This window comes from Pipistrellus hanaki (assembly GCF_964339955.1).
Source record: "Pipistrellus hanaki genome assembly, chromosome: 7".
Classification (NCBI taxonomy): Eukaryota; Metazoa; Chordata; class Mammalia; order Chiroptera; family Vespertilionidae; genus Pipistrellus; species Pipistrellus hanaki.
The window spans coordinates 7,442,646-7,463,732 of NC_140509.1; the positions used below are offsets into that span (position 1 = coordinate 7,442,646).

General features: G+C 61.6%; 1 protein-coding gene across 1 annotated transcript in view; it reads right to left on the bottom strand.

The window, feature by feature from the left end:
- Window positions 1-21,087, bottom strand: part of CPNE5 (copine 5) — an 83,950-nt gene that overhangs the window by 12,136 nt on the left and 50,727 nt on the right. The window contains exons 11-14 of the mRNA XM_084890064.1: window positions 17,035-17,139; window positions 9,487-9,528; window positions 7,689-7,764; window positions 1,907-1,960 (exon numbers count right to left, since the gene is read on the bottom strand). Of these exons, the coding sequence (XP_084746190.1) occupies window positions 1,907-1,960; window positions 7,689-7,764; window positions 9,487-9,528; window positions 17,035-17,139 (277 nt within the window). The remainder of the gene's footprint in view (window positions 1-1,906; window positions 1,961-7,688; window positions 7,765-9,486; window positions 9,529-17,034; window positions 17,140-21,087) is intronic.

The window sequence follows — 21,087 nt, forward strand, 5'->3', positions numbered from 1 at the left end:
AGAGGGATAGAGAGCCAGAAACATCGATGACAGAGAATCATCGATCAGCCGCCCCCTGCACACCCCCCACTGGGGACGTGCCTGCAACCAAGGCACATGCCTTTGACTGGAATCGAACCCGGGACCTCTCAGTCCGCAGGCCGACGCTCTATCCACTGAGCCAAACCAGTTTCGGCCTGGGTGATTCTTTTAAAGATGAAGCCTGGGAAATGCTGCAGCAAAGGGAAGTCAGGAGACCGGGCCCAGCCCTGCGCTGCCCTCACTCCTGTGTGACCTCAGACAAAGCACGTGCCTTCTGGGCCTCAGCTTCTTTCTCTCTAAAGCAGGAAAGCTGGGCGAGGCCGGTGGTCTTCAAACCTTTTTAAAACTGTGCATCCACTCCTTCTCCGAGGCCTCCCCTGGAGGCGCCTGGGAAGGTGTGGGAGGATTCTGGGGGCTCACAGTGACTGGCTCCATTGGTAGCCATGGGCTGAGGCCTGGGGTACACCTCACCATGCAGGGGAAGTCCTGTGAGACGAAGAGTGGTCCCACCCAAAACACCAGCGGCAGCCCGCAGAGGAACCCTGCGGCTCTGGACAATGAAGTTCAGGGTGGGGCAGGAGCAGGTTGAGAGCATGTGACACGGTTTATTCTTGTACCGTTATTTATTACTTATCGTATTGCTTCCCATACGAACAGCTGTAAACCTACTTTTGCCCCGCCCTGTGTTACTCCACGCCGGTCTGTGAAGGTTACAGAGAAACGGGGGGCTGTCCCCGGTGGGTGAGTTTATAGGCCTGCGCCCCCCATGTGTCTGCCATTGACACGCCATGCAATAAGCAGAGCAGCAGTGGCGTATCAGCCCCGTGTACAGACGAGAAAATGAGGGCCCTCAGAGGCCCCCCGAACCCCTGCCTGGGGCCTCTCCCGGGTTTAGAGTTGCGGTCTGCCTGACTCAAATGTCTACGTTTCCCTGCATTCTCGGATGTACGGACCTCGGGGAGGGACATGAGAGTAGAACTTGGGGATGTTTGCCTGGCAAAGATATTGGTTTATTCTGTAAATGTATCGTGGGCTCTGCCCCAGGGCCTTGGCACATGCTGATTCCCACTAGCATTCTCTTTCCCCAAAATCCTCAATACTCGCTTCCTCCTTCTTCGAATCTCAGCTCGAATGTCAGCAGAGAGGAGCTTTCCTTGACCGCTTTATATTAAACAGCAGTTTGGTCGCTGGCATTTTCTATCCCTTTACGTTGCTTCTGTCCACAGCACTAACCACCTGGCGCACACAGGCCCAGGCACGGAGGTACAGTTACTTGTGTTCTGTTTCCTCCCACTGGAATGTGAATGCATCAGGACAAGGCCTTCCATTTGTTGGTAAACACATGAAGGTCAGCCCCCAAAGCCCCTGGGCCGGCGTGGCCCGGCATGGTGACCGGCAAGCAGCCTCGGCCCGTGGCAGCCGCCGGCTCCGGATTCAGCCGCGGTGCTGACTGCCGCCACCCCACCGCTCTCCAGCCCGGTGACCTTGGCTGAGTCACTCCCCCGCCTGCAGCCTTGGTTTCCTCTGTCATGACAAGGGGGTGACACAACGGCCTCCGAGGAAACACCCCGAGAAAGGCACCTAAATTGGGAATTTCCCGGAGTGAGGGCACAAGCACGGCTGCTCCTTTCCTCTTCCTGCGGCAGGAAGTCCCGGGCGTTTCCCGCTGGGACTTCTCAGTCTGAATCACAGGGCCCGCCTGCTACCACCTTAAACACGACTCCCTCCATCCTCCCCGGGCGGTGGCTCCAGGGGCCCCACCCCTCTGCACCCACTCTCCAGGTCTAGTCCCCACCCCGCAGGGCACCCAACACCCAGACTCCCCACACCGCCCCGCTCCGGCTCAGCGTCTGTCAGCCGCACAGAGGGAGGGCTGGCTACCCACCGTGCCAGAATTCACGTATTTCTTTTTCTTCATTTTCTTTTTTGGGTTTACCACCTGCAGGAAAAACAGTTACTAGATAAGAAAGAGGCTTCCGAACTGGCAGGCTGGGCCCCCGGGGCTCCCACGGGGTGGGGGGTGGGGGGTGGGGGACCGGGGTGGCCCAGACCCCAGAAGCAGAGCAGGCTGAGAACACCAGCCGGCGGGAGGGGGCCTCAGGCATTTGATTGAGAGAGCTGGCATCCAGACTTACGCAACCGGGCTCCCCATTGGGCACAGTGTCCCACAAGCAAACACACCAAGAATAATATTTACTTAACCTCCTTTCCCAGCGCTTCCCCAGCACACTCCGCCCTCGCAGCCAGAGGCTGATGTGGCAAAGGGGCCCTGTCCATGCCTGCCCTGAGCCTCAGCGGAACCCGCCCCCCACGGCCCTCCCTGCTGCTCCTTGGAGATCCAGCCTCGGGCTCCGGGGGGCCTGTGAGCTCCCCCAGACCCTGCCTGCCCGCCCTCACACTGCACTTGGAGCTCCTTCACCGTTCTGCACGTGTGAGCTTGCACTCCAAACCCAGCCTGTCATCAGGGAGGATAGTCAGCCCTAGTTAGAGTAGGTGCCAAACAAACACTTCCTGGTGGGTTAGTGAAGGTCTTCACTGGGGGCCCATCCCTCCCCTGGAGAGATCTGGCTGCGGCTGGAAATGTTTGTGTTTGTCACAAGGAGGGGGGCAGGTGGAGACAGGACGCTGCCAAACACCCACCCCCGCGGGACGGCTCCCTCAGCAAAGACACGGAGTGAGAAGCCACAGTGCGAGGCGGAGACCCTGGCTGCTGCCGCGGCCCCGGAGCCCTCCGGCTCACACGCACCCCTGGTGCTGACCGGAGCCTCGTGGCTCTTTGTTCTTTTCTGTGGGCGTCAGGCCCAGCCCTCCCCTATCCTCCTCCTGAACAAAGCAAGGTCTCTCCCCACCCGCGGTCCTTCCCTCTCCCCAGCTCCTGTCCATCCTCCCCTCTCCCCAGCTCCTGTCCATCCTTCCCTCTCCCCAGCTCCTGTCCGTCCTCCTGTCCATCTCTTCTGCCTGCAGGATGCTGACAGCCACTCAGAACCGCCTTAACTGTCCTTCCAGGGTGAGCTCGGAGACAAGGACACTGAGGCCCAGAGACCGAGGGCTTCGCCCAAGGGCACGGAGCGGGCCGGGTTAGTGACAGAGTTAGGAACCGGTTCCTGCCTCAGGCCAGCTCGGTCCTTCACAAATGTCTGCCAGTGGGAGGGGTGGGGTGCCCGCTCCTCTCCTCTAGGATCTTTACTCCCTGGGAGGAGACGCTCTGTCCTCGGGAGGTGACCAGGGCCGCCGCCCCGGGGCAGTCAGGACCTGCAGGCCCCGTTCGAAGGAAGGACCACGCGGTGGGAGCACGGGAGGCACTGCCCGCGGACCCAGAGGGACAGGACGGAGCTGGGCGCGGAGAGGTGGGGGGAGGCGTCCCAGCCAGGAGATATCGGGGGAAGGAGCACAGCACTGGGGTCCCGCTGAGCTGCAGAGCCGCAGGGAGGAAGAGGGGGCAGTGGGCTGGCTGGAAGAGGACTGAAAAGGCGGGACACCACCCAGCGGCGAGCAGGGACTCTGATGGCCTCTCAGCTGACGGGGGACTAGGTCACAGCAGGCTCTGGGATGCCGGACCGGGTGGAGGTGAGTACGAGGGGAGGAGGGAGGACAGCTGGGGGGTGTCTGCAGATGTTTCTTCATCCATAAAATGGGGGTGAAAGGCACCTACCTCATGGGAAGATGGAGGGGTTACGTGGGTCAATACAAGGACAGGGTATGGGATGTGAGGAAGTACTGTGGATGTGTAGGCTGCTATTATGTTTCCTTACTTCTGCTTATGACCACCACCAGCAGTCCGAGTGGCCGGAGTGAGGGCTTGTGGGTGCTGGAGCAGGTAATGAGCTCTGGCAAAACAGCTCCGTCAAGAAGTGACCACAGACCTGGGCCCCGGGCACGGCAGTGGGGGAAGGAGAGAGGGCGGGGTCAGGGCCCCCAGGAAGACGCAGAAGGAAGGAGGAGCTGGGTTTGGGGCACAAGAGGGACGTCCAGGTGGGAGGGCCCGCAGGCTGTGCAGGGGGCAAGTGCAAGCCAGGGAGAGGAGCCCAGAACGGCCTGGAACCCTCCCCGGGCAGGAAAGCCGGGCAGAGGCACAGCGCTCAGTCTTGGGAGCCAGCCTCGGTGTTGAGATGAGGGCACAGTCGCAGCTCCACTGCTGCACGTGCCTCAGTTTCCCAATCTGTCCCAGGAGGGTGTGGCAGTTTTAGAACTAAGTACATCTCAAACTTCTACTCCAAAGTAACCCCCCCGCCCCCAGCTGAAGAGCAGACGTGGACTCCTGGGGATCTGGGCGTCACCCCAAGATCAGTCCACAAGCACATTTCTTTGAAGTCTTCTGTGTTGTCTTTAAATTAGCCACTATTCCGCATTTCCACTCTCTAATTATAGCTGTTTTAATATTAAAGCTATGTTTTGTGCTCAGATCTTCATGCGAAATGGCACTGACGAGACGCCCTGTTTATCCTGAGGTTTGGTGCACTCCCCAGCACACCCCACCCATGTACCAGCCTCGCCTGCCCTCAGGTTCCAGGAGGGGACCAGCGCCCCCTAGGGGCCAGGCCAGGAACCTCCCCACCCCTGGGCTGGAGTTCTAAGCTTGCCCATTCCTCTCCCTCTCTTCACACCCGAGTCTAGGGCCTCGAGCGCCCATTTGGGGTCTGCCCTCCTGTACCAGGGGTCAGGGAGCGGCTCTGAGGAGCCAGGGGCTGCTCTGGCTCTGGGGATACAACAGTGAGACACCGCCCGGACCCAGAGGCAGCACCTGCGTGAATGAAGCCACGAGGCTGAGCCGGCAGGCAGGGTCCGAGGGCCTCCGCTGGCGATGACTGGGCTCGAAGCGCTGGGCAGAGGGAAGGGCTGGGCCAGACCGTAGGGGCCTCGTGAGGGTGACATGTGCACCCACTTTACACAGGCCCCCGGTGCACAGTCTGCAAGTCTCTGCGGGGGGCAGGCACTGTGGGGGAGCTCGGACTTCGCCCCATAGGCCGGCCCTGTAGCATCTCGGCTGGGGTGGGCGTCTTTCCGAACCTCCTCCCAGTGAACCGGGCTGGGGTGGTGGGTGGGCTCACAGACAGGTGTGAAGCGGGCAGCCATGTGGTCAGGTGGCCGTGCTGGGGAGCACTCAGGTTACTGAGCGGACGAAGGAAGTTAGAGGGCCGTCAGGGGCTGTTGCAAAACCTGCTCAGGGGAGATGCCAGTGGGGTGGACGGACGACGGGAACAAATGCCAGGATATCCCGTTGGTTAGGAGCAGGGGGCAGCCATGGATGGCGAGGGGCCACGGTTGTCAAGGTGGCTCCCAGGGGCCGTGGCCCCATGGTGGTGGCGCGGACTGGCCAGAGGAGGGCAGCTGCGGGGGGACTGTGGCCGGATGCATTCGGTTTGGGAAGGCCGGGTCTGTGGAGGGGCCCGCAGACAGCTGGACGCACAAGTCGGTCTGGGTCAAGCTGGGGCCCCAGGCGACAGTCCCTCCTGAAGAAGCCTGTGTGTCTCTGGACTGAGCGAGGCCCCCCAGGGACCCCGCGGTGCAAGGACCCTCCGCGGCCGCCATAGTGCATCCTGTCTGCCTGGCGGCATTTCACCGTGAAGACAGTTCCTCTGGGCCAGTGGTCGGCAAACTCATTAGTCAGCAGAGCCAAATATCAACAGCACAACGACTGGAATTTCTTTTCGAGAGCCGAAAACCGACTTCTGTGCATGGGCCGCGAAGTTTCAATCGCACTGTACGTGCACACCCGCACGTGGTGTTTTGTGGAAGAGCCACAATCAAGGGGCCAAAGAGCTGCATGTGGCTCATTGCTGACACTGCTCTGGGCAATGACAAGGGAGCAGGGGTCCGCACCAAGAAAGTCCTCCAGCCTTCCTGCTAACTGGGAGACGGTGCCTCTTCCGGTCTGTCAAGCTCCCTTAGAAGTCAGACTCCCATCGATCTGTCCCCTTCCCTTCCCTTCCCTTCCCTTCCCTTCCCTTCCCTTCCCTTCCCTAAAAACCTCCTTCGAGGAGGCCAGAGAAAGACGGAGCCTGCTTCTCTGCCTGGGAGGGAGATGGGCAAAGACAGCCCTTCCCTTTGTCCATGCAGAAAGCAAAGCTTTCACTGGGAAGAATTCACAGACATCCCCCCACGCTCCATCTCCCCGATGGCCTTGTTCTACTGAGGCCAGGGTGTGGATGTCTAAGAAGCACCTACTGTGTGCCCAGCAGTGGCCAGAGGACCGTGGAGAGAGCAGCCAACAGGGCTCTCAGCTGCCCTTGGGGGGCTTCGGTGCAATTGGAACGCAAGACCTGCCCCCTCAGAACGGAGGTGCGGGGTGAGAGGGAGGGTGGAGGGTGCAGATTCAGTGACGGGAGCCAACGCCAGCTCATCAGCCTCACCGGCCGGGTGCTGCTAACGTGAGGCGAGAGCCCGCCCGTGGGATGGCTGTGAGCTGTCTCTCTCTTGGCACACAGGATGCTGGGAGACAGCGCTGACGTCATGCCCACTCGGGCCAGGCCTTGTCCTGGCAGCTTATTTAACTCTCCGTGGCCTTGCAGAGTGCATCAAGAGCGTGGCCGAGCTCACAGGGCCAGTACGAGGGGGGGCAGGCTCTGAGCTCAGGCAGCCACGTGGATGGGAAGCCAGCACCGGAGCAGGAGCTGAGCTAGACCGGATGGCAGGAGGGCACCCAGAGGGAGGGCACACATAGCACACATAGACGGCGGGAGGGCACCCAGAGGGAGAGCACACATAGCACACATAGACGGCGGGAGGGCACCCAGAGGGAGAGCACACACAACACACATAGACGGTGGGAGGGCACCCAGAGGGAGGGCACACACAACACACATAGACGGCGGGAGGGCACCCAGAGGGAGGGCACACACAACACACATAGACGGCGGGAGGGCACCCAGAGGGAGGGCACACACAACACACATAGACGGCAGGAGGGCACCCAGAGGGAGGGCACACAGCACAGGCTCAGCACAGACACTGCCCTGTGAGGGCAAACGCTATTTTCTCCAGAGAGATGGGGGCCTCGCTGACAGGGGCCTCCTGACTCCTGCTCCTCCGAGTCTCTCCCTCCAGAAAAGGCCTGGACCTGCCCTCTCCGAAGGCAGCGGGCCATCTGACCTCCGGACCTCGGGTCTCAGGCCTGGAACCTCCTCACACTGTCCCCCACCTTCTGCCTCAGCCCCCCTTCTATCCCCCACCTTGTTGGAAGTACTTGATTTGGGGGGCATTCTAGCTCAGTGATTTGAAGTCAGATCAGCCTAAGCACGTGATCGGCAAACTGCGGCTTGAGAGCCACATGTGGCTCTTTGGCCCCTTGAGTGTGGCTCTTCCACAAAATACCACGGCCTGGGCGAGTCTATTTTGAAGAAGTGGCATTAGAAGAAGTTTAAGTTTAAAAATTTGGCTCTCAAAAGAAATTTTCATCGTTGTCCTGTTGGTATTTGGCTCTGTGGACTGATGGCTTTGCCGACCACTGGCCTAGGCTGTTGTCCCTTGATCCCGCCATTTACTGAAATGTGTCTTGGGGCAAGTCCCCTAACTCTGCTGAGACTCGGTCTCCTTAGCTGTGGGGTGAGACAGTAACACCCACCCCACAGCAGAACCCGCAAAAGCCCGCCCTGCACACGCTCCCTGTGGCCTCGGTGGCTGGGAGCTCTGTAGCATGGAGCACCCCAGACCCTGGGTGTCTGCCTCACCTCGTAGATGTTGAACTGGCTCTGCCCGCGGGCTAGCTCCCGGTAGCTGGTGGTGAACTCCCCGATGAAGTCGTGGCTGCAAAAGAAGGCTCTGCTGAGACCTGTGCCCACCCCACCTCTCCGTGGCCCCGGGCTCCCAGTCCTGCCCAGGCCGCTCCTCCGGGCGCACGCCGGCTGGGCGGCTGGGTCCCTGGGGGCCACGTGTCACCGGTGGAGCAAACCCCCAAAGGCCAAGGAGCAAAGGGCGGGGACCCCGAGAACGGGACCCGTTTCTACTTGGATTCCTGTGAGAACGAACCAGCAACGAAGGGTGTTTGGGTGAGAAGCAGGGAAATTGGAATACGAAGTGAATATTGGAAGGTGTTCAGGACTATCGTTCCCAGTGTCAGGTGTGACAACGGCATCCACAGTTATGTAGGAAATGCCCTCCTTTTCCAGACGTTCCCAATGAGATAGTTAGGGATAAAAATGCCATGCTGTCTATAATTTAAGCTATATCAACAAAACACAAATAAAGCAAATACGGCAACGTGTAGCACTTGTTAGATTCGGGTGATAGGCTTAAAGCGTTCGGTAAGCTCTTCTCTGGTTTTCTATAGGTTTGCCACTTCTCCAGTAACACTTGCTGGAAAGACATTGAGCCCCGTGTCCATGGAGGCCCTGGCGGTGTTCTCAGCAGCGTCTGCACTTCGGGGGCCTGTGTGTGCGTTCACATGAAGTGCAGCAAAGCCTTGTACAACGCAGAACTGCCTCCTCCGCTGGGGCTGGCTGCCTTTGGCCCAAGTGCCTGCTGGAGTGACGCCGGGCGGTGCCCTGCCCGCCCTGAGCCCACACCGTGTCTTTACTACAGATGTGCAGCTCTCCCCATGCAGACTGTGAGCTCCTTGCTGGTGGGAACCAGTTGCATCTGGTGGCTGTCCCCCACTTTCTCAGTAAAAGAGAAGGAGGGAGGACTCCGGGGTAAGAGGTGCAAACAGGAAGCTGACCGGCCTGTGATGTGGTTAGAGGACGGCCGTGGCCCACGGGAGCTCCCGGGCAGTAGGCACCGCCGGCTCTACAGGAAGGTCTGGGGAAGCTAAGCTCCTGGGAAGGACTTGGGCCTAACTGAGAGCTGCGTTTGCACAGCCTGAGCCACGTCCCTGTCTACACCACAGACTCGAGGACCAGCGGAGATACGGGGTGTGAAGCCCCTCTGTCCCTGCTCCTGTCCGAGAATGGAGGGGCCACAACGGTCAGGAGGGCGTCCCTGGATTTGGCTCAACAGACAAGTAGGAGCCGGGGAGAGTTCTGGATGGAAGCCTTCCTGTCCTGTCTATGAATTCCCAGCGACGCTGCTCCTTGGGGACAGTTAGAAGGGGAGGGGACCGCCTGCCCACTGGCCAGCTCGGCCCTATGCAGGCACGACCTCTCTCCCTGTGTGGCCAACTTCCCTTCCCATTGCCCCAGCTCCCCTTCCACGCCTCGGTCCCCCAAGGCTGAGCTCACAGAGGGTGAGTCTAAGTGCTCGGGCACCACCACTCTCTACACCTCACAAAGGGCACGTTTCAGAAAACCCCAGGTCCTCCACTGGGGGGAGGGTTGGGCATGGCTGCTTGGCCGCTGTCTGAGGAAGAGAGGCCTCTCTTTGCGCCGTGCCCCGCGGGCCCGAGGTCCTCTGGTGCCCGGAGAGCCGGGCAGGGCCATCACGGGCAGTGGGTGGCCCACAGGAGAGCCCAGGCCCCTCAGTCCCGTTTGCGGGGAGCCACCCTCCCCGGGGCTGCCCCCCCCCCTCCCGTCCCTGTGCCCTTCTGCTACTTACCTGCCATCGCGGTCCCAGTCGTACACCTCTACCTTGATGGTCCTGTGGGACAAAGGGTCTGTGCTGGGATGGGCTTGACCCAACATCCACGTCACCTGAGGATGGGGCCCTTCCCACACCCGGGCCAGAGAGGATGCTGGGACATCCCCCAGAAAGCGGGGACCTCCTCTCACCCCGGGCCAGAGAGGATGCTGGGACATCCCCCAGAAGACAGGGACCTCCTCACACCCGGGCCAGAGAGGATGCTGGGACATCCACCAGAAAGCGGGGACCTCCTCACACCCGGGCCAGAGAGGATGCTGGGACATCCACCAGAAAGCGGGGACCTCCTCACACCCGGGCCAGAGAGGATGCTGGGACATCCACCAGAAAGCGGGGACCTCCTCACACCCGGGCCAGAGAGGATGCTGGGACATCCACCAGAAGACAGGGACCTCCTCACACCTGGGGCCAAAGAGGATGCTGGGACATCCCCCAGAAAGCGGGGACCTCCTCTCACCCCGGGCCAGAGAGGATGCTGGGACATCCCCCAGAAGACAGGGACCTCCTCACACCCGGGCCAGAGAGGATGCTGGGACATCCACCAGAAAGCGGGGACCTCCTCACACCCGGGCCAGAGAGGATGCTGGGACATCCACCAGGAGACAGGGATCTCCTCACACCCGGGCCAGAGAGGATGCTGGGACATCCCCCAGAAAGCGGGGACCTCCTCTCACCCGGGCCAGAGAGGATGCTGGGACATCCCCCAGAAAGCGGGGACCTCCTCTCACCCCGGGCCAGAGAGGATGCTGGGACATCCATCAGAAAGCAGGGTCCTCCTTACACCCAGGCCAGAGAGGATGCTGGGACATCCACCAGGAGACAGGGATCTCCTCACACCCGGGCCAGAGAGGATGCTGGGACATCCACCAGGAGACAGGGATCTCCTCACACCCGGGCCAGAGAGGATGCTGGGACATCCACCAGGAGACAGGGATCTCCTCACACCCGGGCCAGAGAGGATGCTGGGACATCCACCAGAAAGCGGGGACCTCCTCACACCCGGGCCAGAGAGGATGCTGGGACATCCACCAGGAGACAGGGACCTCCTCACACCCGGGCCCTCAGTGAGAGGCAGCAGTGAGAGGCAGCAGCAAAGGAACTCTCTCGAGGCCTTTTAGAAGAGTCTCGGGGACAGACGCAGCCTAGAGCTGTGCAGGAGCTTCCTGGGATTTCAGGGATGATATGGAAAACAGCCTCAGTTCGCCCTGCCTTCTGCTTGCCCACCCCAGATGGGGCACAAGTCCCAGCATGAAACCCACAATGGATTTACCAGGGGTGGGGCCATCATAGTGGGGGTGCTGCTCCCCGATCCCAGGCCTCAGCCGGTGAACTCTCCTGGGAGGGAGAGACAGCGGGCTCGGGCCGTGGGGGCCGAGTGGTGTGTGTGCCAGGGATGGGCCCAGGGCCCGCTCGGGATGGCCTGCTGGGCTCCTGAGTGAGGGTGTAATTATCGTCACATTCCCACCCGGCTGCTTTAATTAGTTTGTTTTGACTTCTGTGCATGGGGCTGGGCTCTGGGAGCCCATTTTATTTTTAGCTTGTTTCCATGGCAACAGGTTAGCCGACCAGAGGCAGAGGAGGGAGGTGGAAGGCTGCAGGTTAACCCTTGGTGCCAGGGGTCCTCCAGGGATGCCCAGGGACGGGGGAGCTGCCGGTCCCGCCGCAGGGTCAGGGTCCAGGAGGTCTCAGCCTTCAGCTCTAAGTGGGGCATGCAGAGGCGGCTGCCTGCCTGCTTTCCATTAGCATCTCATCATCTCCCCACCCGCGGCTGCGGCCCGTCTCCTCGGGTCTCTGAGGACTCGGCCTCGGGGCTCCCGAAGCCCACAAGGGGGCGCTGTCTGCCTTCGGATGCGCTTCTGAGGGTGTGCCGTGCAGGCTGCGGATTCCCTGCTCAGGGCAGAAACTGCGCGGGAATGAAGGCAGGCCCGCAGGTTGTGCAGCAATTGGGTTTCTGTTACTAGGATGCAAAATGAGGGCGGGGGGCGCAGAAGCCCACCATCTAAAGGAACCCTGCTGATTCTTGTGAGAAGCAAAAAGCAATGTCTCTCTGAGGTGAATTATGGTGAAAAGAAAAAAACAAACAAACCAAAAAGCCCCTGAGGGTGGGCTGTGAGCAGGGAAGAGTGGGAAGAGCTGGGGTGTGGGCGTGGATGTAGGCTGCTGGCTGGGGGCCGGGCTGTCACTTACGGAAAACCGGCCTGGCACGCTGTGGGCTCCATAAAAACGCCCCGTCTCTCCACTGGAGCCTCCGGCCACACGCGAGAAATTCACTTAGATCAGGGACACCCACACGGGGTACCTGACCCGCCCCTTCTGGTTCCTGGGGTGACAAGGCTGGAAGGGACCTTGTGGCTCCCACGCCTGCCCGCCTGATACATCTCCAGGAGCCTTTCCGACGCACAGACCCTCTGTCTCAGCAGCTCCGGGCAGGGCGCCGAGAGGGTCTGAGCCAGGACCCTGCCCACAGTTTCCTGGTCCCCCCCCAGAGCCCTCCAGCTCTGCGGGGGGCGGGGGAGCTCAGGGACCCCAGGGAAGAGTGCCTCTCCTCAGACCGCTGCCACCAGCCTCTCAGGGGCGGGATCAGTGACCGCCACGTGCTCAGAGGCTGTAGGAGGACCCCAGTCATGGCCACAGCTGGGACACCCACACATCACTGGGGAGATTTTTTAATAATTGCAGGGCCAGCGGGCCTGACCTAATCAGTCTGGATCGGACTCGGGCACGGGTAGCTGGAGAAGTTGGATGAATTCCCAAACAGTTCCCCTGGCTGAGGCTAATGTTCAGCCAGAGCCCCTGGCCGCCCCGGCTTCCGCCTGGATTGCCCAGTGGGTGCCCGAGAGAGAGCTTTAGCAGCTCCATGCAGAAGCCTCAGGTGCCCATGCCTCCTGCCAGAGACCCAGAATAAAGGGTCTGGGTGCACCTGGCAGGGGGCTTGCTTAAAGATCCTCTGGGGGTTTGAACTCGCAGCTGAGGTGGAGAAACTGAGTGTGAGATTCCTGCGCAATCGAGGCTCCAGGGACGGTGCAGGTAGCCAGGGTCCGATTATCTGGGAGGCTGCAAACTCCAGGCGTGGCGTGGGGGAGGAGGAGGTGAGAGGGACGCTGCCCAGGGACAGGGGGGCGGGCACACGCCAGGCGCAGCTGTGACTGCTCTGCTGACAGCTGGGCGCCCAGGTCACCTCACGTGCCCCCTGAGGGCCTCAGCGTGGCTCCCAACCCCTCAGCTCAGGTCCACAGAGGCTCGTGTCAGACCAACTGACTTCCGGGGACAGCCCCCAAGAGAAGGGGCCCGGGTGTGGGATGAGGAGATGGGCCTCTGCTGCCCACACATGAACATCTGATTTAGCAAAAGGCTCCGGACACAGAGCGCTGGTCTGAGAGACGGAGCGGGTCACAGGGGGGACGGCAGCTCAGGTGGCAGCCCCAGCTCTGCAGCTAAGAGCGGGTGGCCCTGTGCACGGCTTAGCCTCGGAGACTCTGTTCTCGCCTCTGTGAAACGGAATCATCACAGCCACTGGCAGCTGCCGGGAGAAGTCAGCTACGTCCTCCTCACGGCAGCATCGGACCCTGCGGTTCTGTTCTGTCTGCACCCCCCAGCCTTCCCCCAGGCCCCTGCCTCCCAAACAGTCCCACTCACACGAAGCTGCAGGCTCCACTGGCCGGGTCCGCGGCTGCACCTCAGCCTCGGGACCCGCGCCTCGCACATCGAGGTGATGGGAGTGGTCTGATTGCACCCATACCCGCCGCCTGAGAACTCTATCACCTGGCGAGGCGGCCCTCCTTCCTCAGAACCACAGGGGAGTCTGAGTGTGTGGCTGCCCCCGCGGCAAGCAGCAGCACCAGGCCCGGGCGGGAGCCAGTGTCCTGTGGTCCCGGACGCCTGGGGCCGGAGTGCCAGGACTGGGCACATGTGAGCCTCGGCAGGACAGGGGGTGAGGGACACGCAGAGACGCCCAGCTCACCCAGCTCGCCCAGCAGCTCTAGCTCCCGGCTCCCAGGAGCCGCACAGACCTGCCTCCTAATGAGCCTCTCCGCTCCGGGATGTATATCCTGCTGCTGCCACAAGGCCCTGGGCTGACAGGCCCCGAGGGGTTTGCCCTAAACTGACAATCAGGCCGACACTTAGAGAGGCTTCGGGGCTGACAATGGGGTGGGAGGGGAGGATCGGGGTGCCCACGGGGCAGACAGCTAGACCAGATGGGAGGGATGGCAGGGTGCAACCCGGGCTGCAGGCAGAGCCTTCGCGCCTGTCCGAGGTCAGCCTCTGCAGGTGAGAGGGCTGGTGACTCACTCCTAAGGGAGGTCACCCTGCCGGCCTGGCCCTCCCAGTGCTCAGCGGGCGGTGGGTTCAAAGGAGAAGCAGCTGGTTCTTCAGGGGCAGACGGAAGTGTGAGGCTTTCCAGATGTGAGCGCCCCCCTCTGCCCTCTCCAGGTGAGGACCAGCACCCTGACACCCTCTTAAAATGCACTCACTCCAATCAAGGTGTGAGTGAATGACAGCAGCCAGCCGGGCAGTCTGGTTTAACAAGGACCAAGTCACAGAATGTTCTAGGAGGGAGGAGGGGCTCCGGGAAGGCAGGGAAGTGCCTCCTGTCATCACCCACTTCACCCACTGCAGGCCGGCCGGCCCTGACCCTCGGCCGCTGCCTCTGCCGCCAGCCCTGCCCAGCCGGGGCACCTGTGTGTGGACTGGAGACAGCAGAGGGGCCCAAACCCCAGGGCCAGCCGGAGGTAACTCTGCAAAGGAGACAGGTCCCTTCTCCTTGTCCTGCCAGGTTCCATAATCTCCGCCCTCCCCTTCCCCGCCTGTGAAATGGGGTCACCGGTACCCACCTTCCAGGGTTAGTGTGAAATTTAACTCACAAATAAGATGATGTATTGCAGCCAATGAGGACACAATCTGGTCCATATCCTAAAGACCCCGTAACAATATTAACTGTCTCCCGCCCCCATCACTCCAGGGAAACGGCCCTTCTCCGGGATCCTTAGTCCTCACCCTCCAGGCGCTCTTCTCTCAGTCGCTGGCACTCTGTCTGAACCCCCCTCTCGGCTCCCTGGCCACAGCCGCCCTCGCCTGGTCCCTCCTGTGCCTCTGACCACGTCCTCCTCTTTCTCCTGTTCCTGACCCCCAGGGCCTTGGGCACTGAGCCGGGCAGCCCCTCCGGGAACTCCCAGACCTTGGTCCGACTCTGCTCCCTGCCGCTTCCCATCTGTCCGTGATTCCGGCGTCTCTCCCCCAGGCTCCAAACCCTCTTCAGTCCCACCCCAGGCGGGCGTCTCCTTCCACCTCCAGGCCCAGGGCAGACTGCCCCGCGCCCTGAGCACGGTGCCCCCAGAGCCCTCCAAGCTCTCCCTCATGCCCGCTTGGCTACACAGTGCTGTGGTTAAGAACACAGCGCCAGCCTCAGTTTCCCTACCTGTGAAATGGGGATGGTGTTAATCCCTTTTGCAGAGGATTACATGGACTCACATACACAAATTACCACGTAAGTGCTCCAGGGACTTTGCTGTTATTATCATCACCCGTCTGTCTCCTGCCCTGGCCGGGAGCAACCTCAGAGGGAGGGTGGGGCTGGCCGCTCGGCTCCTCGGCCCCCAGCACGGCGCTCTGGGCCTGGCTGGCACGGAAGACGCAGCTGCTGGATTCGCCCAAATGCATCTGCGAGGCTTTACAGAGGTTCCCCCGCCCCAGAGGGCCTCCCGGACGCCTGCATGTCCCGGTGGCTGCTGGGTACACGGGTCACCTCGGGCTCGGCCCAGCAGCTGATACTTTCGCCCAGTGACAAGCCTGGCCCCTCCATTAATATTGCTGTCAATCATGTCTCCGCCATCCTCTTCCCTCTGTGGGGCAGGGCCCCGGCGGCCCGCCACCTGGGGGCAGAGTCTGGGGGTCAGCCAGGACGGAGATGGGAGCCTGCTTGTGTTTCCTCATGACCAGCACCCATCCCCTCGCCCCCCTGTACCCTCACCTCCTCCGACGGCTGGACGGAGAGCCCAGGCCGCTGAGCCTCCTCACCATCCCGACAAGCTGGGTTCTGAGGCCCTGGGAGTCCCTTCATAGGGATGCAGAAGTTGTGGGGTATCAACTGGATCCCCAAAACCTCTGGGCAGTGGGCGAGAATCCCCAAATTCCTTGAATGAGACTTAAATTGCATGCTCTCCCATTCTCCAACCTGGAACTTCCCTTCGCTCCCCCCCCCCCCCCATCTCTCCCCATCCCACCCACTCTTCTCCTGCCCACCCCCCATACGACCTTGCACCTTCTCTGAGCCTCCTGTAGGCCCCATGCTCCAACTACTGTCCTCCCATCCCCCATTCCAGGAGCCCAGAACCTGCCAGACACCTAATGGGTTTGTGTGGCTCGAAGGCCTACTTTGTCTCCGATCTCATTTTGCATAATTACTTCATTGACTGATATACTCAGTGCACATCTGAGCTCCCTGTGGTCAGACTCTAAACTCCCTGAAGATGGAGCTGAGGCTACATCCCCTTGTATGCTGCACAGCTGGAGGCAGATGAGCACATAGTAGGTGCTCCTGACCATCTACTGGAATAGATGGTGGCTTTTCTGTCCCAACCAAGAAGCAGGAAGAGGTGCCACTCCCACACACAGCCAGTCAGTGTAGCCACCGTGAGCAGGGGCACAGCGGGCCCCTGCCAATGCCACCAGCCAGGACCCCCGTGTTCCTGTCCGAGTGGCCAGCAGAGGCCCAGGCCCTAACCCCTGCCAGCTCGCCGCCAGCTTCAGCAATCACCAGGAAACCAGGCTGGTTCTCAGGACCTTCACACACACCAGCACCACCTTTCGGTCCCCGGCACTTAGCACAGTTTGTAATTACAGGTTTCTCTGAGCGATTATTGGATAATGTCTGCCTCCCCCACGCGATGTAAACTCCACGAGCCTGGGTGAAGGGTGAAGACCGTGCTTGTTCCCTGCTGCCTGCCCAGCCTCCAGTGCAGGGCCCGGCGCCTGACGGGGAGTCAATAAACACTTGAGGACTAACTGCTGGATTTGGTATTGGACGCACACCAAAGCCTTTCTGTGTAGGTGTGTCCCGTGAGCCTCAAAGCGGCCCTATAAGGTAAGTAGATGTTTAAATACCCATTTTACAGATAAGGAAATTGAGGCTCAGAAAAGTCAAAGTTTAGCTGAAACTGGTTTGGCTCAATGGATAGAGCTTCGGCCTGCGGACTGAAAGGTCCCAGGTTCGATTCCGGTCAAGGGCAATACCCATTGGGCTCCCCTGGAATTCCAGGTACCTCCCATCCCCCCAGCCTGGGTAGTTCCCACCAGTGGGGACCCCTGACAGGAGGAAAGACTCGGGGTGCAGGGAGGGCTGTGAAGAGGTGAAGACACTGCCCCAGGGAGGAGGGTGAGGTGGTGAGGCTCAGGAGTCCCTCCCTGCACAGGGCCATCCCCGGGGGTCTCTGCCCACACAGAGGGACCACCCCCAGCGGCATGAGCCAGGCCTCCCGCACCCGGGCGGGAGCGGCGTTTCCAGCTCACCGGTCATAGTCCCCGTTGCACAGGGCCCTCACGGGGATGGAGAACGTTTGCCACACTGGGTTTAGGGTGTTCTTCATGACCTCGGTCTTGTGGCAGATGGTGAACCTGGCAAAGAAGAGAGGGAAGGGGTCAGACTCCAACCCGGGGAAGGCCGACTCCAGCCCACCGAGGGGCCAGCTGGCAGAGCTCTGCAGTCGCCAGCCAGGGAGGACCGCGGCTCTGTGAAGGGAGGAGCTGACCGTCAGCAGCGGCATCCGGGTGGAAGCCAGGCTGGTCCTGGGGCGCTGCAGAGAGGGCTCCTGTGGGCATGGGGCTCCGGGCCTGCTCTCTGTGTGACCCTGACATGCCCTCCCTCTCTGGGCCCCTGTTCCCAGGGTTCTTCAACTGCTGGGCTTCAGGGTAAGGTGACCAGACGCCCCGCTTTTGGCGGGACAGTCCCGATTTTTAACAGTTTGTCCCGCGTCCCTCGGTGTTTTAAAAAAGATTAATCGAGACTTTTTCTAAAATGCACGCCCCCTGGCCTCTGACTCTGACCCCCAGGCCCCGTCCACGCTGTCTTTCCATTCCGCCTGTCACCATCTGACGTTAGATTCCGTCTAACTGTCCGCTAATTCCCTCTAGGGCCTGTCCCTAAAATGCACGCTCGGTAATAGCAAGGGTTTTATCTTCTTTGACCGCTGGTCCAGCTCTGGTGCCCGCAGCACTGCCTGGCCGTGGTGAGTGTTCACCAAGTGTTACCTGGAATGAATGAATGACTGAAGGTGTTTCCCGGAGGAGAGTTTCCATCGCTTTGGCTGGCCCTCAAGCCAGCGGATGGAAGCCCGGGCTGAGAGGATCTCTAAGACCCTTCAGCTCTGAACCCGTGAGCTCCCTTTGCAAACCAGAAATGCAGGATTGGCTCATCCCATCTGGGTCCCAAGGCAGTGTCCCTGCCCACTCCCCGCACACGCCTGCTGGCCCTCCGGGGAGCCTGCTCTGCCGGGGTGGGGTGGGGGGGGGAGGAAGGGGGAGAGAGAGAGGGAGTGGGGGCACCCAGGAGCCAGTGGAGCTGGGCCAGGAGCAGCCCCCCAGACTTCCCAGCATCCGTCCCAGCTACCTCCCGGCTGGAGGGGTATCTCAGGGAGGTGCCTGGCCCCACCCATGCCCACACAGCCTGTGCCGTTTCTTCTCTGGCAATTTTCAAGTCAAAATGTCATTTCTGTCACCAAGGCTCAGCGTTTCTCTTCCCCGTTCCTCTCGCCCACCCGCTGGAGTGCAGAGATACACGTGGGAGACCTCCCCACACACCCGGCGCTGCTGCTGATGCGGGAATGCACGGAGCGCGGAGGGGCACAGCTGCCGCGGCTGGGCAGCAGGGGGAGGAGGCGGGGGTGCAGGGCAGGAAGGAGGGGCAGGGACATAACAGGCATGGAGGGAGGGAGGTGTGCTGTGCAGAAGCCCTGGCTGCACTAACCCGCGTGGACCCGCCAGCCTCCGCCCCGCCGCCGCCCTCGCAGCCAAACTCCCAGGCCGGGCTCCGAGCTGCCAGCCTGCTTCCCTCCTGGCTTGTTTTTCTGGAGCCTGTGCAGTCTGGTGTCTGCTTCAGACTCTCGCCTGAATCCCCTGCCCCCGCCAAACCCACAGGCCCCTCGCCTCCCCGCGGTGCGGTCCCTGCAGTCATGTCACCACCCAGTTCATCCTGACACACGCTCAGTGGGCGGCGCAGGAGAGCGCTAACCAGCAGAGCAGACAGTCCCAGGGCCGCCACCCCCGGCGGTGCAGCCCCAGGCAGACCACACCCCCCTCTGAGCTCCCCTCACTGTAACAGGGGACAGCACAGGAGCTGCCGGGCCCTGTTAACCACACGTGAACTCATCCGTCCTCACCGCAGCCCTGCGTGCTGCTGGGATTCGCCCGTGGACACACCGAGTGGCCCGCAGCCACAGCACCTGTGGCCACTCCCCCTCACAGGCGCTGGGGTGGAATGAAGCGTGAAACTCCGTTCCGCCGCCGCAGTAGCCTCGTTTCAAGTGCTCGACGGCTCCCTGTGCCCGAAGGCGGCCGTGCTGGACAGCGGGACACAGCACTGGTCCTTCTCCCGGGAAGCCCCACGGTGAGACTTGGCTGCGGTCACACAGCTGCCCACAGGTAGCGCCAGACCGTGCTCCTGGCCACGTGCTGGCTCCCAGACGAAGATGGGACGAGTGCGACGGCAGGTACAGGGCCAGGAGCACAGGCGCTGGGTGGGAGCACAGGCGCCTCCGTCCCTGTCCCTCCTGGGGGGGCAGGCGTGACATCTCACTCCCCGGGCCCCGCACTGACCTGCCGTCCTCCTAACGGGGGGTGTCTCCCGAGCCTTCCACTGGCTCCTCCGCAAATGGCTGGTGGGGGCGGGAAACCAGGTCAGCATCTTCGCAGATGCCTGCAGACCGGCCCAGCTCGCGGGGACACATCCCGCCCTGCGTCAGCTGAAACTCACCCCCAAGAAGCTCCTGGCCTCCCCGCTCTGACCAGCTGCCACCTCGGCCCTCCTGCTCCCCGGGCTCACGGCCGGGGAGGGGCCGGGGCTCCGGGCCTCCCAGTGTGCTGACAGGTGCCCGCGCTGCCCTTTGGCCCCGGCCTCCCGCCCGCCTCCCGGCACCTCCCCAGCACAGCTCGCCGGGTGCTCAGCACCTGTTCACGTGTCAGTCACGAGTCCCTTCCTCTTCCCCGCCCTCCCCATCCATCCTACACATCTGCTCGGCTGGAACCGTCTTTGGAAGACACTGCAGCACCCCTTTCCTGCTCCCAAACCCGAACCCGCCCCCTCCGGGCCAGCAGCCCCTGGGGACAGGGGACAGCCCAGGGCGGCCTCGCCCCTCTGCGGGGCCTGGGTGGACTGCTGTGGCCCTAAGACACCACACAGCCTTCCTCCCTCCAAGTCAAGTCAGTCAACAGAATTATTTAAAGAAATTCTGCCAGAGGGAGTCCTCTGGTGAAACAAAGAGTCCTTTTGTCATGCAAATGACACATCTAATTTCCCTTGTTTTGTACATTTAGACTTAAAAATCCATTTTCTCTTGAACTGCTACACACCTCCTCCTCCCTGCCACTTCCCTGCCCCCAACACACACGCATACACACATGCAGAGAAGGGGTACACACACACATGCACACACATGGGTACACACACGCTCACACGGGGCACACACGCACACATACACACACGCTCACACACACGTGGGGCACACACACAGGCACACACACATGCAGAGAAGGGGGTACACACACACATGCACACACATGAGTACACACACTTACACGGGGCACACACACACATACACACGCTCACACACACGTGGGGCACACACAGGCACACACACATGCTCTCTCGCACACACACGGGGGGGCACACACGGGGACACACACACACTCGGGGACACACACACACACTCACACACACACACACACACACACACGCGCGCGCGCACACACACGCACACGCACGCACAAGCGGGCACATTTCAGAGAGCTTGGCGAGGCCTCTCTGCCTCGCTCCGCACTTGCTCCGGGCGCCCCTCCTCCGCCCGGGCCTCCCCGCGGACCCATTTTCCTCCTTTTCTCCAAACAGCTCCCAGCGCTCCAGCAGCGCTTTTCTAATTAACCTCCGGCCCGCTCCCCGCTCCCCGCTCCCCGCTCCCCGGCATGCTGCCCGGCCGCCTCACTCCCAGCCCGTCCGCTTAAAGGGGCCGCGGGGACCCCTGATCCCGCGGCTTCTTTCACGGACAGGAAATGGGCCCAGAGGGGCCTGGCCTGCCTGGGTTAGTTACACAGCGGGGGAGGGGAGGCCCTGGGCCCCGAGCGCCCACCTAGAATCTTCCTCTGTGTGCGAGCTGACCTACATCTGCCGGAGTGTGTGTGTGTGTGTGTGTGTGTGTGTGTGCGCGCGCGCGCTTCTCTCTATTGTGGAGGCTTCTAGGTCAGGGGCAGGAGAAGTGGCTTCCAAGGCGTGTGGAGATCTGAATGAAGCCCACGGTGGGGGGTGGGGGGTGGGGTGGGGCTGGGCGGGGAGAGGGCCCAGATGTGCCCTCTGAG